This window comes from Thermobia domestica, chromosome 2, assembly GCF_964235325.1.
Source record: "Thermobia domestica chromosome 2, izTheDome1.hap1.1, whole genome shotgun sequence".
NCBI lineage: Eukaryota > Metazoa > Arthropoda > Insecta > Zygentoma > Lepismatidae > Thermobia > Thermobia domestica.
In genome coordinates, this window is record NC_137455.1 from 311,458,096 (window position 1) to 311,472,259 (window position 14,164).

Genomic DNA, 14,164 nt, shown 5'->3' on the forward strand with positions numbered 1-14,164 from the left:
ATTGAATGGATTTTCCTCAATCACACCAGGCAATTGCCGGGATGGTACCTAACATAAGGTCCTAGGCAGCTTACTTACTTTCTTTTTCTCTTATAGGGTGATCGCCGAGGGACGTCATCCCTCACACGTGACGAGCTAACATGGCCATAGATGCTGAAAACCCAGAAATGTAATCCCAGAATCTTCGGTTTCTTTCACTTCCAGTTCGTCACTTTAATATTACTTGCTGTAGAATAGTTCAATCTTCTTTGGTATTGTCTTGTAAAGTTCTACTTATTGTACTTTGGATGTTGTTATTGTTAATTGTCATTTGTTCGTCAGACTTCATGTTTCTTCACATATGGTCTTCTAATTCGTCTTATAAATAATACTTGCTATCTTTGTAGATATATCCATCAGCATTTTTGTTATCTCCGTGTTAACTTCTGAAATATCCATGTCTTCCTTGAGAGAGATAAGATTTTTCAGTTCCAGATGAAATACGTTACATCGCTCTTGAAAAATCTTCTTTTCTATAGTTCCAGTCCTTTTGCAAGCAGGTGCAGTGCATAACTTACCAGTTGATGGTCACTTCCTGTATTGAACTGTTCAGTACATTGAAATGTTTAAACACATATAGTTTTTCTTCTGTTTAACATGATCCATACCTGATACTGAGGAGTGACCGAGATGCGGCATATCTTTACGTCCACCATCTTGGATTCAGGCATAAAATTTTAACCCAGAAACTATGGCATTTGCATTCTTTGATGATGAAGTGCCACAACATGTGAAAGAAAAAATGGTTCTTAATATACAAGGGAGTACAGAAGAATGTGATGCACAAAACCAAATAAAGCGATACTCTATAAATAGTGCAGAGCTCAACAGCTTCAGAGAAAAAGAATTCTCAGACTTCGTTTCCGGAGATTCGAAGACATGTTTCTCAAGATTTTCGATAAATACACATTTTCTGCAAACATGCCCATCTACTTGGAAAGAAGATGTGAACTTTCAACGTGGGTTGAATATATTGAAAAACATTGTGATGGTGAATGAAGTTGCAGAGAGAGGTGTGAAACTGATAAAAGAATACGGGAACATTTTAACAAAGGACGAAAAAGAGAAACAATACATATTGCAGAGTCAGTGAACACAGAAAAAAGTATCCAGATGCTACAAAAATTGGCTTAATGATGCAGTAGAATTTGGCTAGTTATCCAGCTTTCTTTTATTATCATTTTAAACATCCATTATATTATTAATGTAATTTCATTTCATATAAATAATCTCAATATAGGCTGGTGTGTATTTCGACGGGATGTAATTATATAACAACATATATAATTATTTCCCTGTTACATGTATGTAATAGTTTATTAATATTTCAGTAACCTATAAAGAAAAAACAACATTGAAAGATAATAAACTATTATTTCAAAGCTAAAAAGAATGAAATGACCAGAGATAAGTTGAAAATATAAGAAGATATATTTTTATAATGAAAAGTTACCCAAAAACGATGTCACAAAACATCATTTCCATTTAAAATTTTGGGTCCGAATACAAAATTGCGGACTTCAAAATGGCCGCCATCAGGACCGCTATTTCTCAGTGTCAGATGTGGATTACTTCCAATCCCTGTATCCAAGATTTTCCCTTTCCCTTCAGCCGCTTTAAAGTAAGAAGGGTTTATTCCAGACTTTTCCTATATATTAACATATTGGATGAGCACTAGTGTTATTGCCACTGCGATAAAAATTGCTTTTATATAGAGGTTGCAAAAACAATATTTTTAACGCTGCACATAATATACTATCATCGTCGGCTGGATTATCAACTCAAAACAATTAGGTAATAACTATAAATTAAAGACGAGGTGCTATTTCTTCATGAGTCAAATTCAAACACAAATTTGTTAAATTGGCTCTACTGTATATATAAAATTGTGCATATAAAAGAGTATATTATTCCTTTGTAAAAATAGCCCAGTAAAATATTAATTAACTTTGAAAATCGATAAATCGGGACAATATGCATCCCGACGACTGTCCGGTCGGGACGCGGGACAAATAAATCAGAAAACGGTACAGTCCCGGCAGAATCGGGACGATTGGCAACACTGGTGTCACTATTGTTCTCAGCGACCGCAAAAACTATGGATTTGACACTAACATCGGTCACTTTGGATTATTTTTACATGTCTCGGCACCCCCCTCCTCCCCGGTGACCCCTGGTCCGCAGCCGAATGGGATGAATGCGATCAGAGTTTCACCATTGATCTCAGCGATCGCGAAAACTATGAATTTGACAGTAACATCAGTCACTTTCTACTACTTTTACATGTCTTGGTAAACACCCCTCTTAGACCCCCTGATTCGAATTTTGAAAAGAACGCTCCGTCTTGGTCTGGAGCCTGGACCAAGGTACTCGTGACCAATATTTGGTAACTTTCGATCCACTCGTCTGGTCCCCAAGCCGCTCCCGGTAAACGGCCCCTCCTTAAACCCCCTGTTTCGAAATTTTTAAAAAAACGCTTCGTCTTAGTCTGGGGCCTGGACCAAGGTCCCCTTGACCAAAATTTGGTAACTCTTGGTCAACTCGTCTGGACTCTAGGCCTCACACAGACAGACACACAGGTAGACAGACACAGACACACTCACAGACAAACTCTTTATATTAGAAATTGTAATATAATTCTCAAAAAATACATAAATCTATATTAAAAATTTTGTTATTAAACATAAAAGGAAACGAGTTAAGTTTCTGTAAACTAAAAGATTCAATTTCAAGAAACTGAAAACAGGAAAATGAAAGTGACAATGTCAAAAATACAAAGCGTAAAGTACAAAAATACAAGAAACTCAAACAGGTGAAAGGCCAAAACAAAAATATATAAGCTGACCAAGAAATAAACAGAGTCAAAACGGTCAGTACCTGTATCTATCAGCATAGTCAAATTGGTTGACAACCAGATTCTAAATTATAAAAATGGTCTACAGTTCGTTGAAACCATCAATTATTCTATAAGTAGAACTTTTAATTCAATTATGTAAAGAACAGCATAAGAACTTCATAGTGCACCTTGACACTCTTCCACCTTGACAGGCTTGATCTATTCAATTCAAAATTCTGTAAATTTATTGTATGAATAGCTTACATTAATTCAATCTAACCAGTGTTCGAAGTGGGAAAAAAGCAGAGGAGGTATGTTTTATTATGATTTTGACTCGACATACCGGCTATCTAAATGTTGAAATACAGTGAGGGTATGTTGGCAAAAAAGTTGCATTTCTATTTACATAGAGACTGAAAACCATTGGAGAGCTTGTTTTAGTTACGGGGGAAAGGCTTGGAGAAACTTTGATTCTCCGCAAAAACTTTCTGAATTTTTTTTATATATACGCTCAAAAGCCGAGTTTTTATATTAACGCCTTTTAGCTGAAAAATTCCCGGACCCCCACCCGACTGAGGTGTACTCCAAACCAGTCTTGGAAAGTAACGTAACGCAAGTAACGTTTCCTAGTAACGCGTTACATTTTTTCCAAAGTGACTGTAACGGTAACGCGTTACAAATTTTTAAGTAACGTACCTAGTTTGCGTTACTTTTTTAGCGTTACATTTCGGATAAGTAACTACAATATATGTATATTTTTTCGGAAACAAATGTTTCTTTCCTGTAAGTGAATTTCTCAGAATGAAACAATCGAGCATGAACTACGTATATCAGTGACCGACAGTCACAGACACACAGAGAAACAGATAAGTTCGTAATGCCACTTGCTGTTTTCGGAAGATGAGGACAGCCTTAGGGAAATCACGTGTACTGATTGCAAGCACCTGGAAGATTTTGTCTTAGATTTTGACAGCTCCAAATCAATACATTCAGTGAGTGAACTGAGTGAAATGATACCGGTAGTCTGTTTTACTTTGATTAGTTTTATTTTTATAAAGATGGAGAACGAAAATATTTTACCGTTCGAACATTTGAAAGAATACTTTTTTCTTAAGAACTGAGGTTGATGGTGGACAGAATTTAAAAGTAAAGTGTGTGAAGTGCCCCGGTGGAAAATATTTATCAACAACCAGAGTGCCATAATTAACGATTTACACTAAGGGGTTAATATGAATAAACTGTGTTCTGATGAGCAGGCCTACTTTATTAGTAGAAAATAGTTTGCTGATGGTATGTAATATTGGAGTTCGTTCAGATCAGTTTGCTTATCCTAGAGTCCCGTTGATTATAGAGTTTGAAACTAGCTTTAAAAAGCATATATCGATTTTAGTTACTGGCAAGTTTTGATTCACTCCCAGTTTAAGTGTTCTCATTTTATTAGTTGTAGTGTAATGTTCCTCTATATTCTGTATTTTTAATTTTACATAACAACATTGTTACTATTATATAATTGGTTTAGCAGAACAATAATAAACAACCAATTTTTCTAACGCATAGGGATGAGCACGAGTCAAGCTAAAACTCGACACGACTCGGATTCAAGTCGAGTTTCGAGTCAAGTCAAAGGTAATATCCTCGAGTCGAGTTCCGAGCCGATTCAGTTTTTCGCGTCGAGTTTCGAGTCCAGTCGAGTTTCATAAATGCCTTTTTCGTTTTAACTCGTCTCGAAATCATGGCCAGATTACACTGGAAAACGAAAGCCACGAGAAATGTAAGCTAAACAGTAATCTGGAATACTTTTAGTGTTGCTCACGAGAGGGGACACTGCTCGCATGTCGTCTCGTCCCGATAGCGAGACCACAAGAGATTTTTTATAACAAGCTCAGCTCGGCTCGGCTCAACTGAGCTGGCTTGGTAGGGCTGAGCCATCTGCTCGGTTCGGCTCAACTGAATGAACCGAGGGCTCTAGCCGAGTCGGTTGGGTGAGCTGTTGGCTCGGCTCACGTCCCGGTTCGGGTCGATAGTGAATGAGCTGTGAGCCGAGCTGCTCGAGTCGTTGACAATTCTAAACCCGGACCGAGAAATTTTGAAGATATTTGGCCAGTGCCCTATAACTTTTAACAGTGTTTGGCTCGAGTCCGAATACTCAACCTAGACCCTCAACCCAAATTCAGAAGTTAGTGAATAATGTCCTTAAATCCAAGACTTTACGACTACCAATGTTGGCAATCAATTACTTTTCTAGTATTCAAATACAAACCACCTATCTTTCATGTTTATATACACTGTTGTTATAATTAATAATAATAATAATAATAATAATAATAATAATAATATAAGTTGTAGTAGTAGTAGTGTCATTGATGATAATTATATTGTCTATGTAATACACTTGAAGAATGTACTCGAAACTACACACCGGATTTGGCTCGACTCGACTGGAAACTCGACCCCAATTGGAGTCGAATTGGAGGAAATTTTTCGAGCCTAGTTCTCGGTTCCAACTCAAAGATGTCTGTTTCTAGTCGATTCGAGTTTCGAAGAAAACTCGCTCGAGTCCATCCCAACGAGTAACGCAGTATGGCATTTTATCAATGTCACATTATATGTAAATGTTCATATATCAAGCAAAAATTTGTCCTTGCATTTACATAAAGCGATTCAGAACGTGCAATAATAATAATAATAATAATAATAATAATAATAATAATAATAATAATAGCGGTAGTAATAGTAGTATTGTGAATTGAAGTCATATTTTTTTTTAATATTTTTAAAGTTTTGGACCTAAAAGTAACGCGTTACTTTCGAAGTAAAGTAACAGTTGCTTTTTTGTTGCAAGTAACGCGTTACTAACGCGTTATATTTTAAGAGAAAGTAAAGTAACTTGTAACGCGTTACATTTTTACAAGTAACTTACCCAACACTGCTCCAAACCCCTGGAAGGTCCGTCCCCCATATCAGACAACTCCAAAATCCGCCCATGCTCAAAACATGACATTTATATGCATTAAAACTAGAAGACACACGCACATATATAAAAAAGAAACAATCCACACGATATGGCCCATCAAAATATAAAAATGAAAATGAAATGAAATTTTTGAGTTTTACGTCCCACGGTTATGCCGGCTAGGCTAAAGGAGACGGTGAAGATGAGAAATGAATGAAATGGTGGAATGAAGAAAGTGGGAGGAAACGGGAGAACCCCGAGAAAACCCACGCACACGATGTTTGTCCACCACAAAGTTCACTTGGCGGGAGCAGGGCCCCATGCACCAGAGGTGAACGCTCTACCATTGAGCCACCGCGGCCCCCATCAAAATATAAACTAGATGAACTTCTTTGAAGACACATCATTTAAAAACAAAAGGTAGGCTACATAAGAAATAAAATATTTTCGTATGCACAACTATTCGTCAATTACTGTGTATAAAAATAGATTTATTAAAAGAATTTTCATCTATTGTCCAGTGACGGTATGTCTTCACCACTTAAAAAACAGAGGTGGTATGTATTCATAACTTAAAAGCCACAGGTGGTATGTCTTCACCACTGAAAAACCAGAGGCGGTATGGCATACCACCGCACACCGTCTCACTTCGACCACTGAATATAACATCATGTATATAATATAAATAGATAGATGCATCTCACCTAAATTCTTTTACTACCGAGAAATTTACAATTTATTTTATCTTTCTCTCAAAAGTAAAATGTTTCCATATTTTGAATATTAACATTATAATTTAAGAAATTATGTATCAAACTTTAAACTTTATTCTCTATCATTATTTTATAAGAAAATCCATAGTTTTTAAAGTTACAAAACTATATATATATATAAGGTGGTGCACGAAAAATTGGCCCACCACTGCGCGTTATCGTCTATTGCTGCGACAACGTTTCTATAGTGTGTTGTCAGTTTCCAGTTTTCAATACAAAAGCCGTGAAGACTTCGTTAAGACGTATGAAGCAAATCTCAGCGAGATGTATTGCAATAGTGGAGGCGTACGTGTCTACCGGTTCATTTAAGGAAGGACAGAACATTTTTTTCATGGAAGTTTCCTGGATTTCCGTACCGGTAAAAAGCAGTATACAGGATTTGGTGAAGCATTGATGTACTACAGGTGCCATGTGGAACGAAGAAAAGAATCGAGCTCCGGCTGTTCGTACACCCGCTGTGATCGTGGATATTCAAGCACGAATGATCCGAATTCCAAAGAAGTCGACACGGAAATTGTCGCAAAAAGTCACGTTCAGCATCTACTGTAAAAGGCAAGACGAGATCACAATATCACTTTAGTAAATAAAGTAAGTAAAATAAGTACATTTCACTAACCAAACCTTCGTGATTTGTATGTACTTTTGTATACGCTCGTGGCGTGCCGGGCCGGTTTTTCGTGCGCTACCCGTTATATATATACAGGGTGATGGGTAACTTCACCGAAAAACTTTTGGAGGCTGTTCCTTATACGAAATGAAAGAAAAAAGTTCTAATAAACATGGATCGAAAAACGTCTCCTTTCAGAATTATGAACTACCGAAAATACGAAATATCACTTTTCAAAACATCCTGGCTTAGAAACTATAGTGCCTATCCCAAGCGGTTTAAGGAATTACACAGGAACTGGTATACGCTTTATCTAAATATCCATGTTTCAGAATTCACCGGTACCAGCGAAACGAACGCACCATTAGTACTTAAAGGAGTATCCTTATACCTCAACTTCCTTTTCACAGTTCCTTTCACCGATAACGGAAGATGGTAAAACATGGATATTTGGATTGAGAACATACTAGTTCCTGTGTAATTCCTTAAACCGCTTGGGATAGGTCCTATAGTTTCTAAGTTAGGGAGTTTTGAAAAATGTTTTTTTTTTTCGAATTTTCAATGGATCATAACTCTGAAAGGAGGCATTTTTCGGCTCATGTTTATTAGAACTTTTTTGTTTCATTTCGTATAGGGAACAGCCTCCCAAAGCTTATCGGTGGAGTTACCTACCACCCTGTATATATATATATATATATATATATATATATATATATATATATATATATATATATATATATATATATATATATATATTACAAATGAGAATGATCAAGAATAATTTATAAAGTAGGTAAGGTTAAAACTTTCATAAAATGTCAGTCAGGAAGAAGACATGAGGGACGCTTGCTTTGTAATTTACAAAATCTGTTTGAGACTCCCAACTATAATGTGTCATCCGAAACTTACTTGAATTTTATTTATTTATTTGTTTGTTTATTTTGACAAATGTTCAATGTAAGCAGACAACAACTTTCAACTGCTTCAACATTAAAGTTATTACTCTACTTAAATCAGTTTGTTATACATAATGCTTTCTTATACTTACGGTGGTACACATTGCCCAGAAGTTATAACGTGCATATTGCTGATAACAGTCCCAATGCAAACGTAATTATCATCGTGTAGTATCAGAGCAAGCCACGGCTGAGAAGCACCTTCCTGTTGGCCTTCGGCGATTTCACGTTCGTAGTTTTTGGAGCCATTTAATACTACCTCTGGGTCAACAGAGCCTTTGCCACATTCTGAAACAAAAGCAGAAATCTAGTGCAAATATAAAGATTCAAAAAGACAGAAATCGTGGAGATAAACATTTAGCAGCTAGCTACTTTTACATGTTAGGAAATGAAAATCCAACAACATACTTAGTAACTTAAGACTACTATTAAACCTCATTTTATGGCAATCTAATTGAATGAAACATGGCTGACATTCGAACTAGCTAGTCATAAGGTAAGATGTTGCTCAACCCTTGGTAATGTGCTTGGATAATGTTTTATTTGTTTATCCCTTGTAGTTCAGGAATATAATACAGGTTTCCTCGCTTTCTATCGAATTCACTGAAATGTGCCATACAGCGTTATTCGGTGGAATGCTTCAATTGTTGACAGGATACCAAGATACAGAAATAACCTGGGAAACGACCTATACAGGCTATGTAACGAAATGAGCACAAGTGAAGAACCACTACCATCTAACCTGAAAAAGATATGTTCAAAATAATGGTTGTGGAGAAGAGTTGGAGAGGTCTTCATCCAGCTCTGGATTGATAATGATTAACTATGATATTTTAGAAGGCATTTCTTTTGTATTGCGAAGAATATATTTTAAAAGAGAAGAAAATATATGTAAAATGTTATATACGTGGTGTGTAAATAATGTTTTGAGACTGACTACACTGTACAATGAACCTGCAATTCTGCTGACCTGGGACTTGGAGGAGAGATGAATGAATACGTGATACACTATTAGTGTAAGTGGGAACTCGCTATCGTTACGTTGGTTGTCCTAGCGTTGTTTTAGTGAACCAGGGTTTGCTTGTGCGTTCTGACAATGAGTGACACGAACGCGATATGGTTTAAGGTCTTGCCTCAGACTTGGGCACAGTACAACGGAAACTTTGGCAAAACTTAGCAAAGCCTACGGATACAGTGTTCTGTCAAGGGCTCAGGTATTTCGTTGGTTTAAGGGATTTGTAGAAGGAAGAGAGTGAATTGAAGATGAACCATGACACGTTCCAAAGAAATGGGGATCATTCGCAATCGAAACCAAAAAATCGCTGCACCTGTTCCTCAGAATGCCTTTTTGCTCCTGCGTGAGGATTTTTGCAACGAGTTTGGAGCAGTGAAGCAGATTTCTCACATTCCCAATTCATTTGTAAACAGCTTATGAACGGTGGTGATTCAAATCCACTCTGCCTCAATCATTCTGTCAATCGATGATCTGAATGCACAAGCTACCGGACTCCTTTGACATTTGCATAAGTTCTTGCAACCGAAGACCTTTTGTTGCGAGGTTCATCTTCAATTGATTATCTTCCTTCTGCAAATGCCTTAAAGCAACGAAACTCCTACGCCGTTGACAGAACAATGTCTCCGTACGCTTGGTGAAGTTTTACCGAAATTTTCGTAACACTGTGTCCAAGTCTGAAGCAAGGCCTGATCGCATATCGCATGCCGTTACTCAATATTCATTTCAGTCATTGTCAGAACACACAAGCTAAACCTTCTTCATTAAAACAGTTGATACAGACAATGAACTTGACACTAGCGAGTTCCCACTTACACTGATGTTGCATTACATATTCATTCACTTATTCTCCAAGTCCCACGTCACCAGCGTTGCAGGCTCGTGCACAGTGTAGCCAATCTCATTACTTTTCTTACATACCACGTATACCTGTTTGCACTGCGAATAATGAGAGAATACCTGTGGTCCTGGTGAAGATGATCATGATTCTTCCCTTCTAAAATATGTTCTTCATCATACAAAAATAATTTGTTTTAAAAATAAAATATTAATTTCATAATTTAAAGAAAAACTGATTCCGCTTGGAAAAAGTTAGTAAAAGTAGTGCAAAGGATCAGTGGTGGCTTGTAGCAATAATTTTTAAAGATGTGATTTCCGTATTCCAAGGGTTGTAAGTATAAAATGTAAATCATAAAATGTCATCAAGAAGAGGTTTAAGCACGCACCTAAGTTAATACTACTTTGGGGATGTGTGCAAGTTCATATTCATACCTTAATACAGCAAATTTATTCCGTCTTATCTTGTGGAATGGGAGGAAACCTTGTAGCATAATTCGCCACCGATTATGTAGCATATTAAACATAGTTCAAACACCGTTCTTACACTAAAGTGTTAAATTCTCGTTGAACTTCAGGTCTGATTACAATGTGAAGTGTGTGTGTTAGCGTTGTTTCAATATTTCACTGTGGATATCATAATTTGTTTTATTCTAATGATATTTGGATAAAATGGTGTGTTTCTATTTCTCCACTATTGATATTTAGTATCGTAATGGTTGTTAGTATATTTTGTTTGTAAGGCATTGGCGTGATGAAATTAATATGTTCACCTTGTATGAAAATACGGTTGTCGGTGTGAAAATGATAATAACACGACGTGATACCCAATAATGTGCCATAAAATGAACTAATTGTTATCTGAAGTTTTAAGTTCAAAATATATTATGTTGATGTCTTTACTGTTTTCTTAGCTGCAATATTGAAAGAAAGGTAACTTAAATAACTTACCACATGCCAAGTATTGAACTGTTACAACCTGGAGACAAAATGGAAAAATATATATTAAGTTACAATGAAATGGATATTTATTGCTTCTACGCATATTAATTATTATTAAATATGAAAAGATTTTTTTAGCTTTGTAATCAATTAACCATAGTTTTATCTTGCATATATTTCAGCACACGCTGGTGTCTTCTTCACTATCAATATCTCATTACATAACTCCGTCTGTAATGAAACATCATTTTTCAGGATGAACCAGCGTGTGTTGAAATATTCATAGTACATGAAATTATACTAAATTGGATGGAAAGATAAGAATTATTACCATTTTTCAATGTGCATACTGTACCATCTTTGTTTAAAATATAACTGTTATGCTACAAAAAATACGAAATGTTATACTTTGTCTTATCATAATGTAACAACAAGCTGAAAATAATATGATGAAACATATAGCGAGTATAAAACTAAACATTTCAACGAAATCTAACCTCAGTCAGTAAGATTGTGACGATGAAGCAAGAGACAATAACAATAAAAGCTCTGTCCATTGTTGATATTTGACCAACTAATCTATCATGTGTTATTTTCAGAATTTATAAATAATTTTGAATTCATTACAGCCAAGTATACTCTAAGATCTTCTGAAAACCCACATTTATCTACAGTGTCTGTGCGTTAAAGAGTTCAAGAATGTGTAAACCAAAATATTTTAGAAAAGTTTTGTTATACCGATTAACTGTGTCATAAGAGATATGAGAAATGTCAATATTGTAAAAGTTTACAGAAACTTCTTTCAACATTTCGTTTTGTTTATAAGCGAAGTATGTTTCTATCATTGTCTTTGAGAGGAAAATTTTATATGTATAAGAATATGACGTTTGCTTACGGCTTCTGCTTGATTACAGTTGTAATATGTGTTATTAGCACTCGACAGTTAGCATTTCGTTTCTAACAAAATGATAATATAAATATGTAAAATTATTTAGTTGGGTTTGTGTCATTAGTTCATCTAATGTTAGAAATATTTGATATTCTAATATTAATTGATTGTGATGCACTTTGCGTTAAACAAGATGACTGCTAACAGACTCGCAAATGAATGATAGTGGCTATGCTATAATATGCAGAACGATACAGTGGAACGAAATTAGAGAACGAGAAAAATACGAGGACAAACTGAAAAGTTCTGAGAATAAACATAAAGTGATGAGGTAGAGTGATAAAATTTACCTCATGTCATTGTCCAACTTTAGTATGTGTATCGTCGTAGTACCATAATACCGTAGTTAATGCTTTTTAGTTGATTGCAGATAACTGGTTATCCCAGTTCTGCATTATGCAGAACTATGCGGGGTGTTTGTGCTGTGATTCGCTGCCTCCATGATAAAGAGATGAGTCTGAAGGAACTACATGAAGACGTTAGGGAATGTGGCACCACTGTCAGGAATTGAGAAATTTATATCTAATTACAAGAAATGATTCTTCCAGTAGACAACCAAGCACTTCCACTATGGCAATGGATGATTGACAACTCATAACCCGAACAATAGCTGACTTTTGATATCCCCAGGAACGCGTTCAGTATCTCCTAGGTTAAGTAGAATCTTGAAGATGTATAATTTTGGAGATGAACTAGATGTCATCGTGATGGGCTTCCAGATCACAAAACAAGCATGACTAGGGTCATACTACCAGAATTTGCAGCTGCTTCAAGTGTATTTCTGAACGTTTCTATGATAGATATGTAGCTATAAATGAAACGTGTACAGGCCATAGTACAAACAATATCCCATGCAGTGAAAGTATGCCTCTTCTCCGATACCAAAGAGGGCAAAAGTAGGTAATCTACTGCGCAAGTGATGACGTCCATCTTTTGGCATTACAATTTTTCGAATATTGAGGTCGCGAGAAGAACATAACTAACTATCTAACTCTATAGCGTATGAAACCCGGAGGTTCAATGCCGCATTCACAAAATCTCTCCATTGACTTCTGTTCTTAGCCAAATGGATCCAATTTCTACTTTGTATTCGTATTTATGCAAGATCCATAATAATATTGTCCTCCCAACTGTGTCTAGGTGTTTTAATGATCATATTCCGATTGGATTTCTAGTTAAAACTGTGAAAGCATTCCTACTGTCTTTCATTCTGGCTACATAACCTGCCCACCTGAGCCTCCTACACTTAATGATCCTCACAATGTTTGGTAAACGATATGAACTATGCAGTTCCTTGTTATGAAGTTTCTGCCGTTCAACACTCTCATTGCTCTTGGGTCCTGGTATTCGTCTCAGGATTTTATTCTCAAATACCCTGCGTCTGCGTTCTTCCTTGTGAGTAAGCGAACATATTTCGTAGCCATACAGCCCAATACGCAGGATTATCGTTTTATATATTTTAAGTTTCAAATTCCTCGACAGAAGATTTTGAACGACGACAAAAGATTTAGAACTGAATAATAACACGAATGTCCTGCTTTCATTTGACATTTAATTTCTTCCTGCATATGGTTTTGGTCTGTTAATATTAATCCGAGATATTTGAAAGTACCTACTTTGTCGAATTTATTATTTGATATTTTGCCGCATTTATAATTTGCAGTTTCACGATACCGGCGAACTTCCATGTATTTAGTATTATCTTCATTTACTTCTAAACTCATGTCCCTCCAAGCGTTTAATAAGACCTCTGCATTTCTTTCTATTGTTATCCTATCATCTCTTATTATATTTACATGATCAGCATATCCAATAACCTGGTGATTACCATTCAGCTCTAGGTCCTGGTTGCTGTCTTTAATTTTCCTTATAACGTACTTCAGACAAAGTTGAATAATAATGGCGACGACAGATCTCCTTGTTTCAGATCATTCTTGACTTGAAATCTCGTGGACAAGAATTTTCCTACTCGGACTTTACTTTAGGATTCATTTAAAAACATCTTAACTAATCTAACATTCTCCGTATCCCAAATTATGTTAGAATGTTGTATAATGTTTTTCTCCCAACCGAGTTGGAGGCCTTTCCAAAATCAATAAGTAATTGATGTACTGGCATATTGTATTCCCATTTCTTTTCAAGCATTTGTTGAATGGTAAATATCTGGTCCATAGTTGATCGATTTCTTCTAAATCCGCACTGAATCTGCAATAATTTCATCTGCTTATGGGATCAATCTTACTAATAGGATGTTTGACAG

General features: G+C 36.0%; 1 protein-coding gene across 1 annotated transcript in view; it reads right to left on the bottom strand.

Annotated features, from left to right (window-relative positions):
- The window catches only part of LOC145678621 (venom prothrombin activator nigrarin-D-like), a 40,403-nt gene extending 28,733 nt beyond the window's left edge, over positions 1 to 11,670 (bottom strand). The window contains exons 1-3 of the mRNA XM_081748974.1: positions 11,453 to 11,670; positions 10,965 to 10,992; positions 8,257 to 8,452 (exon numbers count right to left, since the gene is read on the bottom strand). Of these exons, the coding sequence (XP_081605100.1) occupies positions 8,257 to 8,452; positions 10,965 to 10,992; positions 11,453 to 11,512 (284 nt within the window). The 5' untranslated portion in view covers positions 11,513 to 11,670. The remainder of the gene's footprint in view (positions 1 to 8,256; positions 8,453 to 10,964; positions 10,993 to 11,452) is intronic.
- Positions 11,671 to 14,164: the final 2,494 nt, after the last annotated feature.